Raw genomic sequence first — 13,263 nt, 5'->3', positions numbered from 1 at the left:
CTAAAAACCAGAGAGGAAAAAAGGGGGCAGAAGGAGGCTACAAAACTGCTGACAGGATGAAGCACTTGTGAGCTGGTAGAAATCCACTAAATTCATAGATAAAACGAGCTCTGTATGAACAAATTTTGAAAGAAAATTCCTTAAAGCAATGGCTAGCTCATGTTTGTGACACATGCTGGGTGTGAAAAGACTAAAAAAATTTAAAGTACAACCCTGCAATTTATAGAAGTCTGATGTAGTTTAAAGCTTTCAGAATAATGAAGTGTAATTCAGCATAGCTGAGTAAGATTCTCTAGTTTCCAGCTGCCCCATCTAACAATCATTTATATAAATGCAAAACCTTGCTTATATGAGATAATCCAGTTTATATGTTTTATGCTTTATTTATAGACTGCATAGGATCACCAGATCTAACTTAATCTTTAGATGGATTTTATTCAAGATGGAGTTTCTGTGAATTAGTATTTGATGATCATGTCAGTTATGTAAATTTCTACTACATACTATGTCTATTTCAAAATATTTTCTAAATGTATTTAAATTAGCAGATGTTCTCGTACTGAACATGCACAGTAGTGGGCTTGAAAATTAGTAAATTCTAAGATTATATAATAGTAAGTCCTAAATAGTAAGTTCACTAAACTTCAGTAACTAAGCCCAAAACTCATGATCAAGAATGCACCATGGAATTCCTTATGTTTCCTTAAAACACTTCATAGCATAAGGAAAACCATTACATACCAAAACAGACAGGACATTTTTCAATTGGAACATCTGGGGAAAGAAATGTAGCCTTACCTTTGGGCTGCAGTTTTTACTACTGATGTCTGTGCATGCGCATGGTGAAAACGTCTACCGTGTACCACAGTTACAGGACAAGACATATTCTGAGCATTTTCACTGCAAACATACAGAAAAATGGTTTAAGAACAGACTCTGGTGCATTTGTACACTGCCTTAACTAAAAATTGCTGTGTCCTGCTTTTACAAAAACAGCCATACAAACCCAAAAATCAATTAAGTATTTCTGAATCCATAATACAGCTTGTTAGGATCCTCTAACAGACAGAAAACCATAGTCTCAAATAAAATAGACAAATAAGAATACACTCAATTTTTTTTCAGAATATTTTTTAAAATTGTATCACCATCCAAAACACCGTGAACCATCCCTCCTTTTCTCAACCCCATCACTGCAAAAAGACACTGCCATTTTTAGTGTATTACAACCATTTATAATTGCTTTTATACTTCCATCTATACATTTAATTAAAGCAATATATTAACTTCTTTAATACGACTTAAAGGGCATAACATGAACAGATTGAAAAATTCAATCTCATAACTATGTAAAACAAGTAATTCTGGAAAGATTACTGACCATTATCCTCTAGTAAATGCTGATCTAAAGACATGGTAGATTGGTAATATAGTACTTCTTCAAAGATCATTAGACTCTAACAATTATCCTGCACACTTCAGTGACAGGACACACAATACTACATTTGAAATGTTAAAAAAAAAAAACTAACCCACACTCAACTTTTAACAGATGGCATGTTGATACTGCAAATTGTTTCAAATTATGGAAGTAAAATGTTTAAATTTTGCTTATAAAATTGCCTGGAAATTTTCATTGCACTAAACAAAAATGATGTGACAAAGCATTCTGATTGCTTCAAAATATTTCTCAGAAATATTATTCAACAGAAGTTTTGCTCTTGCTGTTTGTCCTTTATGAACAATAAAAAAACCTGAAGTACTGAAATACACCAAAAAGCTGACAACTAATTCTTAATCTTTCCTCTATATTCCTCCAAAAGGTGAAAGTGAACAAACTGCTAGGTTGCTTTTTAAATTTCTTTTCAGTTTAGCACTATGAACCCTTTTAAGAGCCTTACATTGAGTATCGTAAGTCAGTATTAAAAGCCTTTAGAACATTTCTGACTGATCATAAGCTGACTGTTATAATCTGACTGATCATAAAACAAGTGGAGTTATCAAAACCATCCAAATGGTAAAACTATCTTTTTTAGAATATGAAGTTTAGAAACATTATAAATGTTCTAAGTTAACAGTTCAGCTCCTCACAACTAACTAGTCCCATTCAATCACCAACCTCTTCACAGATAGACACATTCAACCCACGTGCTTCCAAGACAAGACCACACAACTTCAGCTGGTCAGTCATCATCCAGACTAATTTACAGTCAACCTTTTGTTTAATATTGTCACCAGAGAAATAAAAAGCTGACAGCTACTTGCCCTAAATACTTTACGGCGTCTCAAATCCTCTCTGGCTTCGAGTTTAATGTCTTTGAAAGAGACATGAGATATGCACAAGCAGAGCACAGGAATTCTTTCTTGAATACTTCAGACTTCAGGAGAACAAGCAACCAAGTCCATGAACACACCTTATCTCAAGGTTTATAATTTTATTTGTTGAAACTGAGTTTTGCCAAACTATAGTGATTGGGAAACTCTTTAAATTCTGTGCCCCTGCAGCACAAAAAACTGTTATGCAGCCCCTCTGCTTTCTGCCTCACACTCAAGGAGTGAGAAACTCCAGTAGGTGCTGGAATAGAATATCACAGCCTGCTGAGTGATCAGATTTGAGTCAAAGCAGACTGTTGTGGATGGCACACTTAAATGGTTCATATGGCATCAGATATGCTTCCAAGTAGGACAGCTATAAAATACTATCTGCTCTATAATCCTGTTCTTTGAATAGAACATACCCAGCACAGACAGAATCACCAGAAAAATTAATCTGGAAGTCCTAGGGAAGTTGCAAAATTGGCACATCCAAACTGAAATTTGCAAGTTTGCAAGTTTCAGCACAGTTTCAAGAGAATTAACACACAACACGAAAAAAAGGGTCAGAAAGTTCCTTGAAAGAACGTGTTCTAGATGACTCAAAGAACTCAAAATATATTGATGATACATGTCTCCTTGACATGATCTCAGAAACCACAGAATTGTTTAAAGTCTAGGCTCTGATGGAAACAAGGCTATGCTATCACATTCTATCAGCTGATCCTAGGAACTTAACACAGGCAAAGCACAGAGGAATCTTGCACTAAAGAAACGGATAGATCGGGACCTGGTTCTTACTATTGATTTCAACTACCCAGACATCTGTTGGAAGAACAATACAGCACCTCACATGTCATCCATGAAGTTCCTCATCCATGAATGAATAGAGGACTGCTTCCTCATATGTGTGTTAGACGTGCCAAACAGGAATGAGGCACTGCTGGACTTGGTACTCACAAACCAAAAAAACCTGCTTTCTAGTATCTCAGTCAGTGGTAGCTATGGCTGCAGTGATCACAATAATGCGGAGTATGGGATCCTGCTGACCATGCAGGTTAGTACTAAGACAAGGATTTTAGATTTTAGAAGAGCAAACTTCAGCTTGTTCAGAGCTTAGTTAGGAGGGATTCCGTGGGAAGATTCCATGGAATATAAAGGAGTTAGCTAGGAGTGCTGGGAGTTTTTCAAGAATGCTCTCCTGCAAGCACTAAAACAGTTTGTGCCCTTCAAAGGTAAGGGAAGTGGGTGGAACAAGAGACCCCCTTGGCTTAACTCTGAGCTCCTGAGTCTGCTCAAAACCAAAAGCAGCAGCATACCAGAGATGGAAATTCAGACAAATACCCAACCGAGAATTACAGGGGCACTGCACAGGCATGCAGAGATGCAGTTAGAGAAGCAGCTCGAATCAAGATTGGCCAGAGATGCTTCAGGGTTGCTTCAGGGACATGAACAACAAGCAGAAACAGTAAGGAAAATATTGGTTTGCTGTTAAACAGGAGAAGTGAATTAGGCACCAACAACACTGAACCAGCAGAGGTTCTCCACACTTTCTTCACCTTTGCTGGTAACAGCACTGCTGGGCCAAAAGCTTTGGGAACAAAAACCCAAGGTTGATGCAAACAGACCACCGTCAATCAGTGAAGGAAGAGATGGTTTGAGAACTGAGGAGACTGATCCAGGCAGTATTTTAAGCTGGGCCTGACACGCCCAGACAATATCTACCTGAGGGTGTTAAGACAGCTGGCTGACATCGTTACAAGGCCACTCTCCACAATCTTTGAGAAGTCATAGAGCTTGGGGGGCAACCCAGAAAACTGGAAGAAAGCTAATGTCACCCCCATCTACAAGAAGGGCTCAAAGGAGCGTAGCAGGCACAGCAGTCTTGCTTCAATCCCTGGGAAACTTATGGAACAAATCCTCCTGGGGGCTATCACAAGACTAGACTGTGCTTTTGGCAAGAAAGGTCAGCCTAGACGATCCCTGAGGTCCCTTCAAACCTGGTATTCTATGATTCATTCACATAATAAACTAAACTATGTGGTGCTTACAGCAGGAGTCCCTGACAAGAAAATATTCTTAACTGGCCTTCTTTTATCAGGAAATTAAATATCTGTGGGGATTAGTTTTGTTTTGGGTTTGTTGTTTGTTCGTTTTAATTTAAGAGTATGCATAGATTTAAACCACCCAAAAGCTGCAGAAAAACTAAATTAGAGCAGTATGTATCACATTTGGTAAAGATAGTGGATGAAGTGTCATCTAGGTTTTGAAATTCAACAAGATAGATTAAAACATGAGAATAGGATACAACATAAAAAGAGCCCTTATTTGGATTGAGTATGTACTGTTCTTGCATTCATTCCTCTCTGTCACACTCATGGACCTCCAGTCCACGCTGGAAATTCTGGATTCGTCCCCTGTGTGTTAGGCTCAAAGATCAGAAGTGCCAAAGTTGACACAGAACTTCAAAGATTTGTTTTTTCGCGTGACTCTGTGATAAGACAGTCCCGCTAACTGACAACACTCTACGGATCAGCATGCAAGAACAAAGACAAAGACTTTGCTCATACAGCTATGTATGGGTTAAATATTTGATGACAGGCCCAACTATAGCTAGCTATCTTAGGAACTTTTCCTTACTGCAGAGGTAACCAAACCTGGTGCACTTTAGCAATATGGAACATTCCCAGAGAAAGTTACATGAATGTACCACTCTTATGTGATATACACTAAATAAAGAGATAAATCTGTTACAAGCTAGGGACAGTAGTAGCAAGCAAGTATAGCACCGAATGTTTAAAAACTGTTCCTGTCAGCTCTACATGCAAATGACAATCTCAAGCTATCATGCAGAGTATGGATGTTCGCTGAATCCTTTAAAGGAATAGTTCATGACTCCTAAATCAAATGATGTCTTGTAATAAGGTAAACAGAAAATGCATCCTGAGTTAACCTTGGCAATTCGCAGTCATGGAATGTAGAAATTCTTGATGGGGACGATAGAGATCCTCTATCTGCTAGCACTGTATAGAGGAAACAATAGCACATCCAGACAACACTGGTAAAGCACTGACAAGTATGCCAGTGAATTGCTTTAACTCTATTTTAATCATCTTCTGGTATTTTACTAATGTGCTATTTAACATTTTGGAAGTGGGAGCACCTTAATCTAGTTTTATATCTTTGCTCAAAAGCACAGAACAGCGTAGCTTCTTATGATGCCTAGCAGATAAGCAAATAGGTGCTACATTGATTTATATCAATGATCAAGTAGGTAAGTAAATGTACAACTAAATGTAGTACCTCAGTTTCTTGCTATTTCCCATCATGGTGAGGCCAATTGAGTTCCCTTTAAAAAGTCTCAGGCTTCCAGCTCTCCCTCGCCTTGCATATGTTTTTATGGAATCACCACTGGTGCCAACAGCTCCAGGACGACAACGAAGTGACTGCAACAATAGAATTTACGTAGATTAAAATACTTGCATTAAAAGGAAAACACTGGTCACAAAATACATATGTAAATATTACTTTCGCTTCATTTTCAGACTGCTTTTGTACCAAATTTCATGTAAAATACACCTCATCTACACTTTTACTCACTGGAATTCCTTACTAAACAAAATTAGTATTTTCGAAGTATGATGAAGCATCTTGCAGTTGTAAGCTTTCTCAGTACACATTAAAATTGCATATACAATGGAGTATACAAAATGCATGGGCTTTGCCCATGTATCTTCTCCTTTTATATATGCACGCACATATGCATACTAAATAATGAATCTGACAGTAAGCAATCACAGGATATAATGATTAATATTTTTAATTTTAAAATATAATCCCATTAATGGCAGTTGTCGAAACTTAAAGCTAGTTACTCACACTCGTATTTTCAGAATACTATACAAACCAACAAGATCTATAGGAGTAAGAGGAACAAAAATAGACAGACAGCTTGAGTGCATGTTGTTAAATCAACACATAAACTTTCATTTTGTAATAACACACAGGTGTTTAAGAACTCAGCAAGCTTTAAAGATCATTTTCACCACAGATAAACAGAGTACTTGCCTTTCTTTCTTCATTGGGACTGAAAGGCCCATCACTGTCATCTATGCTGAGCAGATTTGCCTCGCTAGATAGGTGTGGGAGAGAAAAGCAGATACATTCTCATGCAACAGAGCATCGGCAAAACATTTTAAACACACAAAGAGCTTTTTTTTCCCCTTCCCTCCTTAAATTTAAATGCAACTCATACACATTGTATATATAGGCCTGAAACAACAGGAAGTGGGCAAAGCAGTGATCCAGATGTATTACATGAACCTAAACTTAAAGTGTACATAAAATTATTTCACAAAAAGCAAAATTAAAAGCATGTTATTTCTTCAAAATAGAAGATACTATTAGACCTTCAATATTATTATGGCAATATTACTGACATCATGGAAGGTTCTATACAACCCTATGCATAAATGAGTCAAATACTAAATTAACTCATAAAACAGAGCCTTACTTTTGTTTGCACATATCCACATTCAAGTATGTGGTTTAAAACAGTGACTTTCACAGTGCTTTAGGAGAACTTACGAAAAACTAAATTTTATCATGTAATAATTACTGCCAAAATACATCTTCCTAAAATAAAAGTGTATTCAGTTTGGCTCAATTGCTCATTAAAATGTGTTTCTTTAGTACTTCGTCTGTAATTTTCCACCATTATAATGGGAAGAAGATACAAAAAAAACTAATCCATACCATGATACTGTGAAAATGTACTGTTTTCAGTAATAGGCAATTATCCTCAAATATTAAGTATTTACATTAAAACCCTCATTATGTATTTTATACTGAGAGAAGCTAGATTAGTCTAACACATTCTTGCTTCTAGGAGAAGCAACCTGCAGATAATCCCTTCTTATCAATCCTGCCATATTTACTCCTGTCTTGGCCATGACATAAGAATACAACTTTTAGCCAACTTGTAATTGCATGGTTTTGGGGGTTTTAATAAAGAACATTACTTAAGAATACAAGCAGTTATGCTAGGAGTTCAAGGGAAGAGCTACAGAAGATAAACAATGATGGAGGCAAAAGTGGAAACATTTCTCAGCTGCAGGTATGATATGTTGACTGTAATACACATAGTGATTTTAGGTCTTAATATACATAAGGTAACCACTCTGTACCCACCCCAATCCTCTTATTTCCTAAACACTTCTTTCATACACAAGCTTTCCCTTCACATTACAATTTATTCCTCCACCTTATGCAATATGCATATCACTACATCAAATAAAAGAAAATAAAAAAGTTCTTGACTCATAGGCTAAGAACTGCAGACCCTGAAACTTCAGGAGGGTACTGCGCACAGTTGGTTTTGTTATGGGAAGAATGATGTAAATGTCAACAGTTAGCCAGTGGCACTGTTGTATTTTCCTTTTGTTTACAGACCACAACAATTCTAGAAGAATAATGGCAAAACGAATGGGATCATCACTAATTTCCAATTCAAAGTGTCACAAGGAGTACAGTTGTACTTCTGTACAGGCTATCCATGGATATTAAAATTTTAACATACCATAAACTTCTGTTTAACTCTTTTAGGATAGATTATTCTTTCAAGGGGGGCTCATGGAGCTTTCTCAACCCTTCATCAGAAGACAACAGTTTAATGATTTCAGATTTTCCAGATCCTAAATAATACACAAAAAACCCTGAAGCACAGACATGAATAGCAATTTAACAGTACCTGCAGATCTGGCATTCACCTACTGTGTTGACCTAGCCAGATCATTTCATACCTTGACATGTTTTCCTTCTTCAGCTCTGTAAAAATCATGATGACTTTCAAAGTAATGTACAGTGGCTTTGTACAACCTTGTACAGTGGCTATGCTGCTAGGGCTTCAAGATGCCACAATACCGTAGACGGTGTAAGAAAGGTGTTGGGGAGAGTGAGAGAGAAGGTAACAGACTGCAAATGAACAAACACTGAAAAAATCCTTAAATCAAACTGAACAAGAATGATTCTTACGATGCAACTAAGATGACCTGACTAGAAGAATATCTGAGAATTGGACATTTTTAAAGAACCAGTATTTTCAGATTTTAAGGAATGCAAAGTATATGCATCAGTACCAGAAAGGATGTTTTTTCAGAGAGTAGAATACATAGCAACAGAATAATGTCTATTTGCTCATGCGTCACATGCTTACAGTTATCTGCTTGAAAGATACAATTTATGTAGACAGGAAAAAAGAACCCACTATACCACAGTTCCACGTAAGAGACAACAACATTTTAATACCACTGAAATGAAACTGAGGTGGTCTTGCTGGGAGGAGGCTATGCCTCCTCACTTTGGCACTTTAAACCAGGGAACCAGGGAGAAAGGTTTTCACATTAGAACAACGGTTTCTAACTTACCAATACTTTAATTTTTTATAACTGAAAGTAAAGTCTTTACTAAAATTAAGGGGGGGGGGAGGTAATTAATTTATATAAACAGAGTTCTTTCCAACGGGGTGTTCATAAATACACATTCAAATTTAGGCATCGAGCAAGAAAAAAACCAATCCAACATCTGTTGACATCTCTTCTCACTTACCATTTGTCTAATGTTTTAAAACATTAGTAACTGTGCAATAGCTAGTTAGATACCTCAATTTAATAGACCATGGTTTTACTATTATTTACAAACAACCCTAACTTTAAGCTGATCTGATACAACTGATCAGATCTACCACCTACCTACTGATCCAGCCACATTTCAGAATTTCTTTCTGAAAACTTTTACACATACAAACAGGAGGCTGACATACTTTCCTTCACAGCACACTGTACATTCTGTATTTTAAATTGCACAGTGGCAGGCAGCACATTAAAAAAAGCCCTGATATCAGAGGCACAGAGAAGCAGTGGTATTATTCAAAATGCACATTATTATGCACAATGCCATCCTATTAAAAATAACTTTAACTAAAATCACTAAAAATTAAGATCTGAGGCTCTGAACAAAATGTTCTTTATCAACTTAAAGGCTATAGTACCTTACTAACAGGGTCACAAAGGAAGCATAAAACATCCAAATAAACAAAGGAGGGTTTTTTTGAGAAAGGAATAAAAGAGAAAAAGGTACTGAAAAAAGCTAAACAGAAATTTTTTAAAAAGTATCATTACTTTTCAAATCAGGGATACAAGGGAAAAAGCAGTTTATTCCCCTAAAGAAAAGGAAAAAAAACACCGAAACTTTTGGGAAGGAAATGTTAGTTAAGAAAGGATACCACAGTGCAAATAAATTAGACAGACCTATTTATTTGTATTCAGTTTTTTGATATGGCTATTACTGAATATGTCTCAGTGGAAGGCCCAAGTCTGACCTATTAAAAAAACAGTACAACAGCCCAGAGAAGACTGGGCTTATCAGTTTAAAAAAAACACTGCAGTACATATTGAGACTCAGGTATTAGAAAGGAATAAATGTAAATTATCCATGACACTTCAAGAACAATCACCTGCAGAACTAGAAAGGATCTTAAAACATGTTCATTTCAGAAATTACCTCAATTAACACATTACTTTGGCCATGTTTGCACAAGTCTTCCATCCCTTCATGTCTTCTGCTACATAACCTATACAAAATTTCCATTATTTATTCTGTGATGGTCTACACAGGTTTCAGTGTGTTCAAATGAAAAACTGTTGGTTTTTTTCCTCTACTGTTCTACATAAAGGTTCCCCTCTTTCTCCATGATCTCCAAGTACAAAGCAAGAGAAGTCTCAAGTCGCTTGTTAACATCTTGATTGCTATCTTTCAGTAGATCAAATCTTTTAAATCATAAAAAACATTACTTCCTCTTTTTCAAGTGGACTGATGACTATCTGCAGGCATTTACTTTGGGATAAGACACTTGTCAGTTACCATTTTGGATTTTCGTAACTCTAGTTCTATAATGAGTATCAACTCCTACAGCATTTAAAAATGTGTATGTTGTGTTTGGTGATCACTTATTTTTCCAAATCTTCAGTTTACAAAAGTTCTTTACTCTTCCTGTATTCATTACTTGACATCTTCCTATTACGATACAGCCTTATCTAAGTCCCCAAATAAGTTAAATGACACATTTCTTTTAAAATACTCTATCTATTGTAAAAACTGCTTTGACAGGACATCATTAGCCAAATCTTTGTGTTCATCCCACTGAGGAAAGATAATCCAAGCCAATAACCAGTACTGACCAACAACATTAGCACAGGTCTCAGGGGGTATTACGAGAATACAGCCAATCCTTTAAGTGCTGGAATGTTATTCTTGGGCCAGTTCTAAACAAACTATTTGTGTGCTTGCCACTAAAAGGGCAAAAAGCTGTGATAAGGTCAGACAGTAAAATGCTGGAGCCTCAACAACAAGCACGAGATGCATCCAGATGCTTGCTTCAGATTTACAGCTTTCTCCACACAGAACTGCAGTAAGTTACAAGCACTGCTAGTAAATATCAGCATACCATAGCAAATGACATCTTTAAAAAATTGCCAGAATACATGCTTATTGCATAGTATACTATAATGGGGAGACACAAAGCTTTATGCTGGAACAATTCTATGAACTAAAACTGCTAATCTTTGAAATGTTCTGTTAAGGGTAATGGGAATTTAGAAAGAAAAGCACAATTTACTGTCAAATCATTTGTTTTCTTAAGAATTCCTTCTGTCATTATTTTGTTATATAAAGTAAAAATGTAGCAGAAAAGAATAATACACAGATTTGAAAATGCTCAAAGCATACAATGCCATTAAGACAAAAAACCCCAAGGTGTTACCAGAAGTAAATATGTGGGCAGCTTAAGAATTACAGCTGCTTGGAAGGAGCAAGAAGCTGCCTGAAATCATACCAGAGGACAGTTAGCAAACAAGGCAGGTTCTCCAGTTTAGATCAATTTTCAACTGCTCTTTTGTCTACACTTCCAGATAAGATGCTGCATAATTCACAAGCATAAAAAGGAATTACTGATATGATTAAGTAATAAAATTTCCATACTGGCTATGGGAAAACTGTTTATCATATAGAATACTTGAAAGGAATGAAAAAAATCACTCAAATACTATCTTAAAATCAGATACAATTATATAAAACATATTTTCCATAATAATTTTTTCAAACTTTTTTTAATATCACCACACCATACATGTGTTCTTAAGTCAACATTAGCTGGAGACAAATGGAAAACAGTAGTAAATTACCAGAACAAAAAAAAAACAAAAAACCTACTATGCTTACAAACGTGAGTTACTTTTACTTCTGAAGAAAGGCAAAATGCAAATACTAACTGTATTGTATGTACTGCCACTACACTTAAAACATTACTGTGCACCAGAAATGGATGTAAAATTGCTAAGAAAAAAGCAAGCTTAATTTTTTTAAACTAAAATGGCATTAGTTTGCGAACATTTAAAAAGTGGTTTTAACTTCTGATACAGTTCTGATTCAAAAAAAGCTCTTAATGCTTACTCACCCTTCAATGAACTCCTGAATTCACTATTCATTACTATAACTTCACATTTCTTAATGTTTTTATAAGATTACAGCATAGCCTGCTGGTGCAGCCTAAGTGGTTATGTGTCTACTTTCCCACCCCTCTTCCACACACAATATTTTGCAGAATATTGTAAGATACAAATTCATGTAAGAATTATTTTTTAACTTAACAGGATACAGTTTCTTCTTACTAGAGAACCACAGCAAACTTGCACTCCAAATATCTAAGAACAACAAATAAACCAAACATGCATTCTTCATGCATGAAACTCGCTGTTCTTTTAACAATTCATTATTCTTTTTGGAAACAAATACATTAATATCAAGAAAACATATTAGTAACAATAAAATGGTACAAGGACAAAGTATGTATTCAAACTACACACAGAGGATTTAAGTTTTAGTCAAAATCCAAATGCACTAAGTAAAGAAATAAATGCTCATGAAACAAAAACAGCCTTAACTCTACCCAGAGAGATTTCATTTTATGTTGGCCCACAGCTACTGAAGTACCTTAATCATAACTGTGAGGTACTGAGTAGCATGACCACTAAAGGAAAAGCTGAAGCAGCTTAAATACCCAACCTTTCCATATCCTTATTTTATATGTTGACTTATTTCTTGTCTGTGTTCCTTAACTTACAGAGCAGCTCCAAAGCCAATTGCAACACTTTTGAAATGCACTGTGCCCTATGTTTTAAGCCCCATGTCCACAATTAAAGTCACACTGTAATGCATTTTTATATGGCAATACTATTTAAAAGAATCACTTATTTGAAACCATTTTTCTTAATAACTGAAATTAAGAAATTACATAGTTTCTTATCAATAAATTACAAAAAAGTATTTATTTATAAATAGACACTTATACTTTCAATAGCCTAGATAAAAGCATCCTTACTCTTTCTCTGCATCTCCTTCACTTTCTTCTGCATGATCAAAGCTCCAATTATTTTTAAAACCTCCATCTCTCTTGGACTGTGATCTATCCAAAGCTGAAATGAGAACAAGTTAAGATAAGTCTTGATTTCAAGCTGAGTTATTAATCAACACAACCTAGAGGAGTAAACCAGATGTATATATTTTTTCCCAAGTATTTATTTTGTGGATTGCAATGTTTAGCTATCATTTGACAAAACAAGTTCATCAATGCAGTAGAGACTCATTTTCCTAAATAAATACAAGTGAGTATCTGTCACCACCTTGTAGTAATCAACACCTTGATTACTAATGCAACAAGTTAGCAAGCTATTAAAAACGACATGAGATAGTTTTACAAGGACTTAAATGGTTTTACTGACAATAAACCATTCTTTCTCTGATATGAACTCTATGCCACATGCAGAAAAGGTCCTCACGTTTATTACTTAAATGTCTAAAACCCAAGCACATAAGCTAAAATCTGAAATGTCAGTG

At 35.7% G+C, this 13,263-nt stretch overlaps 1 protein-coding gene across 1 annotated transcript in view; it reads right to left on the bottom strand.

Annotated features, from left to right (window-relative positions):
• The window catches only part of LOC104501117 (sentrin-specific protease 6-like), a 45,129-nt gene extending 32,283 nt beyond the window's left edge, over nt 1–12,846 (bottom strand). The window contains 4 exon segments of the mRNA XM_010144872.1: nt 799–900; nt 5,617–5,759; nt 6,382–6,445; nt 12,749–12,846. Coding sequence (XP_010143174.1) covers nt 799–900; nt 5,617–5,642 — 128 coding nt within the window. The 5' untranslated portion in view covers nt 5,643–5,759; nt 6,382–6,445; nt 12,749–12,846.
• Nucleotides 12,847–13,263: the final 417 nt, after the last annotated feature.

Source organism: Buceros rhinoceros, unplaced genomic scaffold, assembly GCF_000710305.1.
Source record: "Buceros rhinoceros silvestris isolate BGI_N320 unplaced genomic scaffold, ASM71030v1 scaffold4161, whole genome shotgun sequence".
NCBI lineage: Eukaryota > Metazoa > Chordata > Aves > Bucerotiformes > Bucerotidae > Buceros > Buceros rhinoceros.
This window is presented reverse-complemented; position numbering and strand designations above follow the sequence as displayed.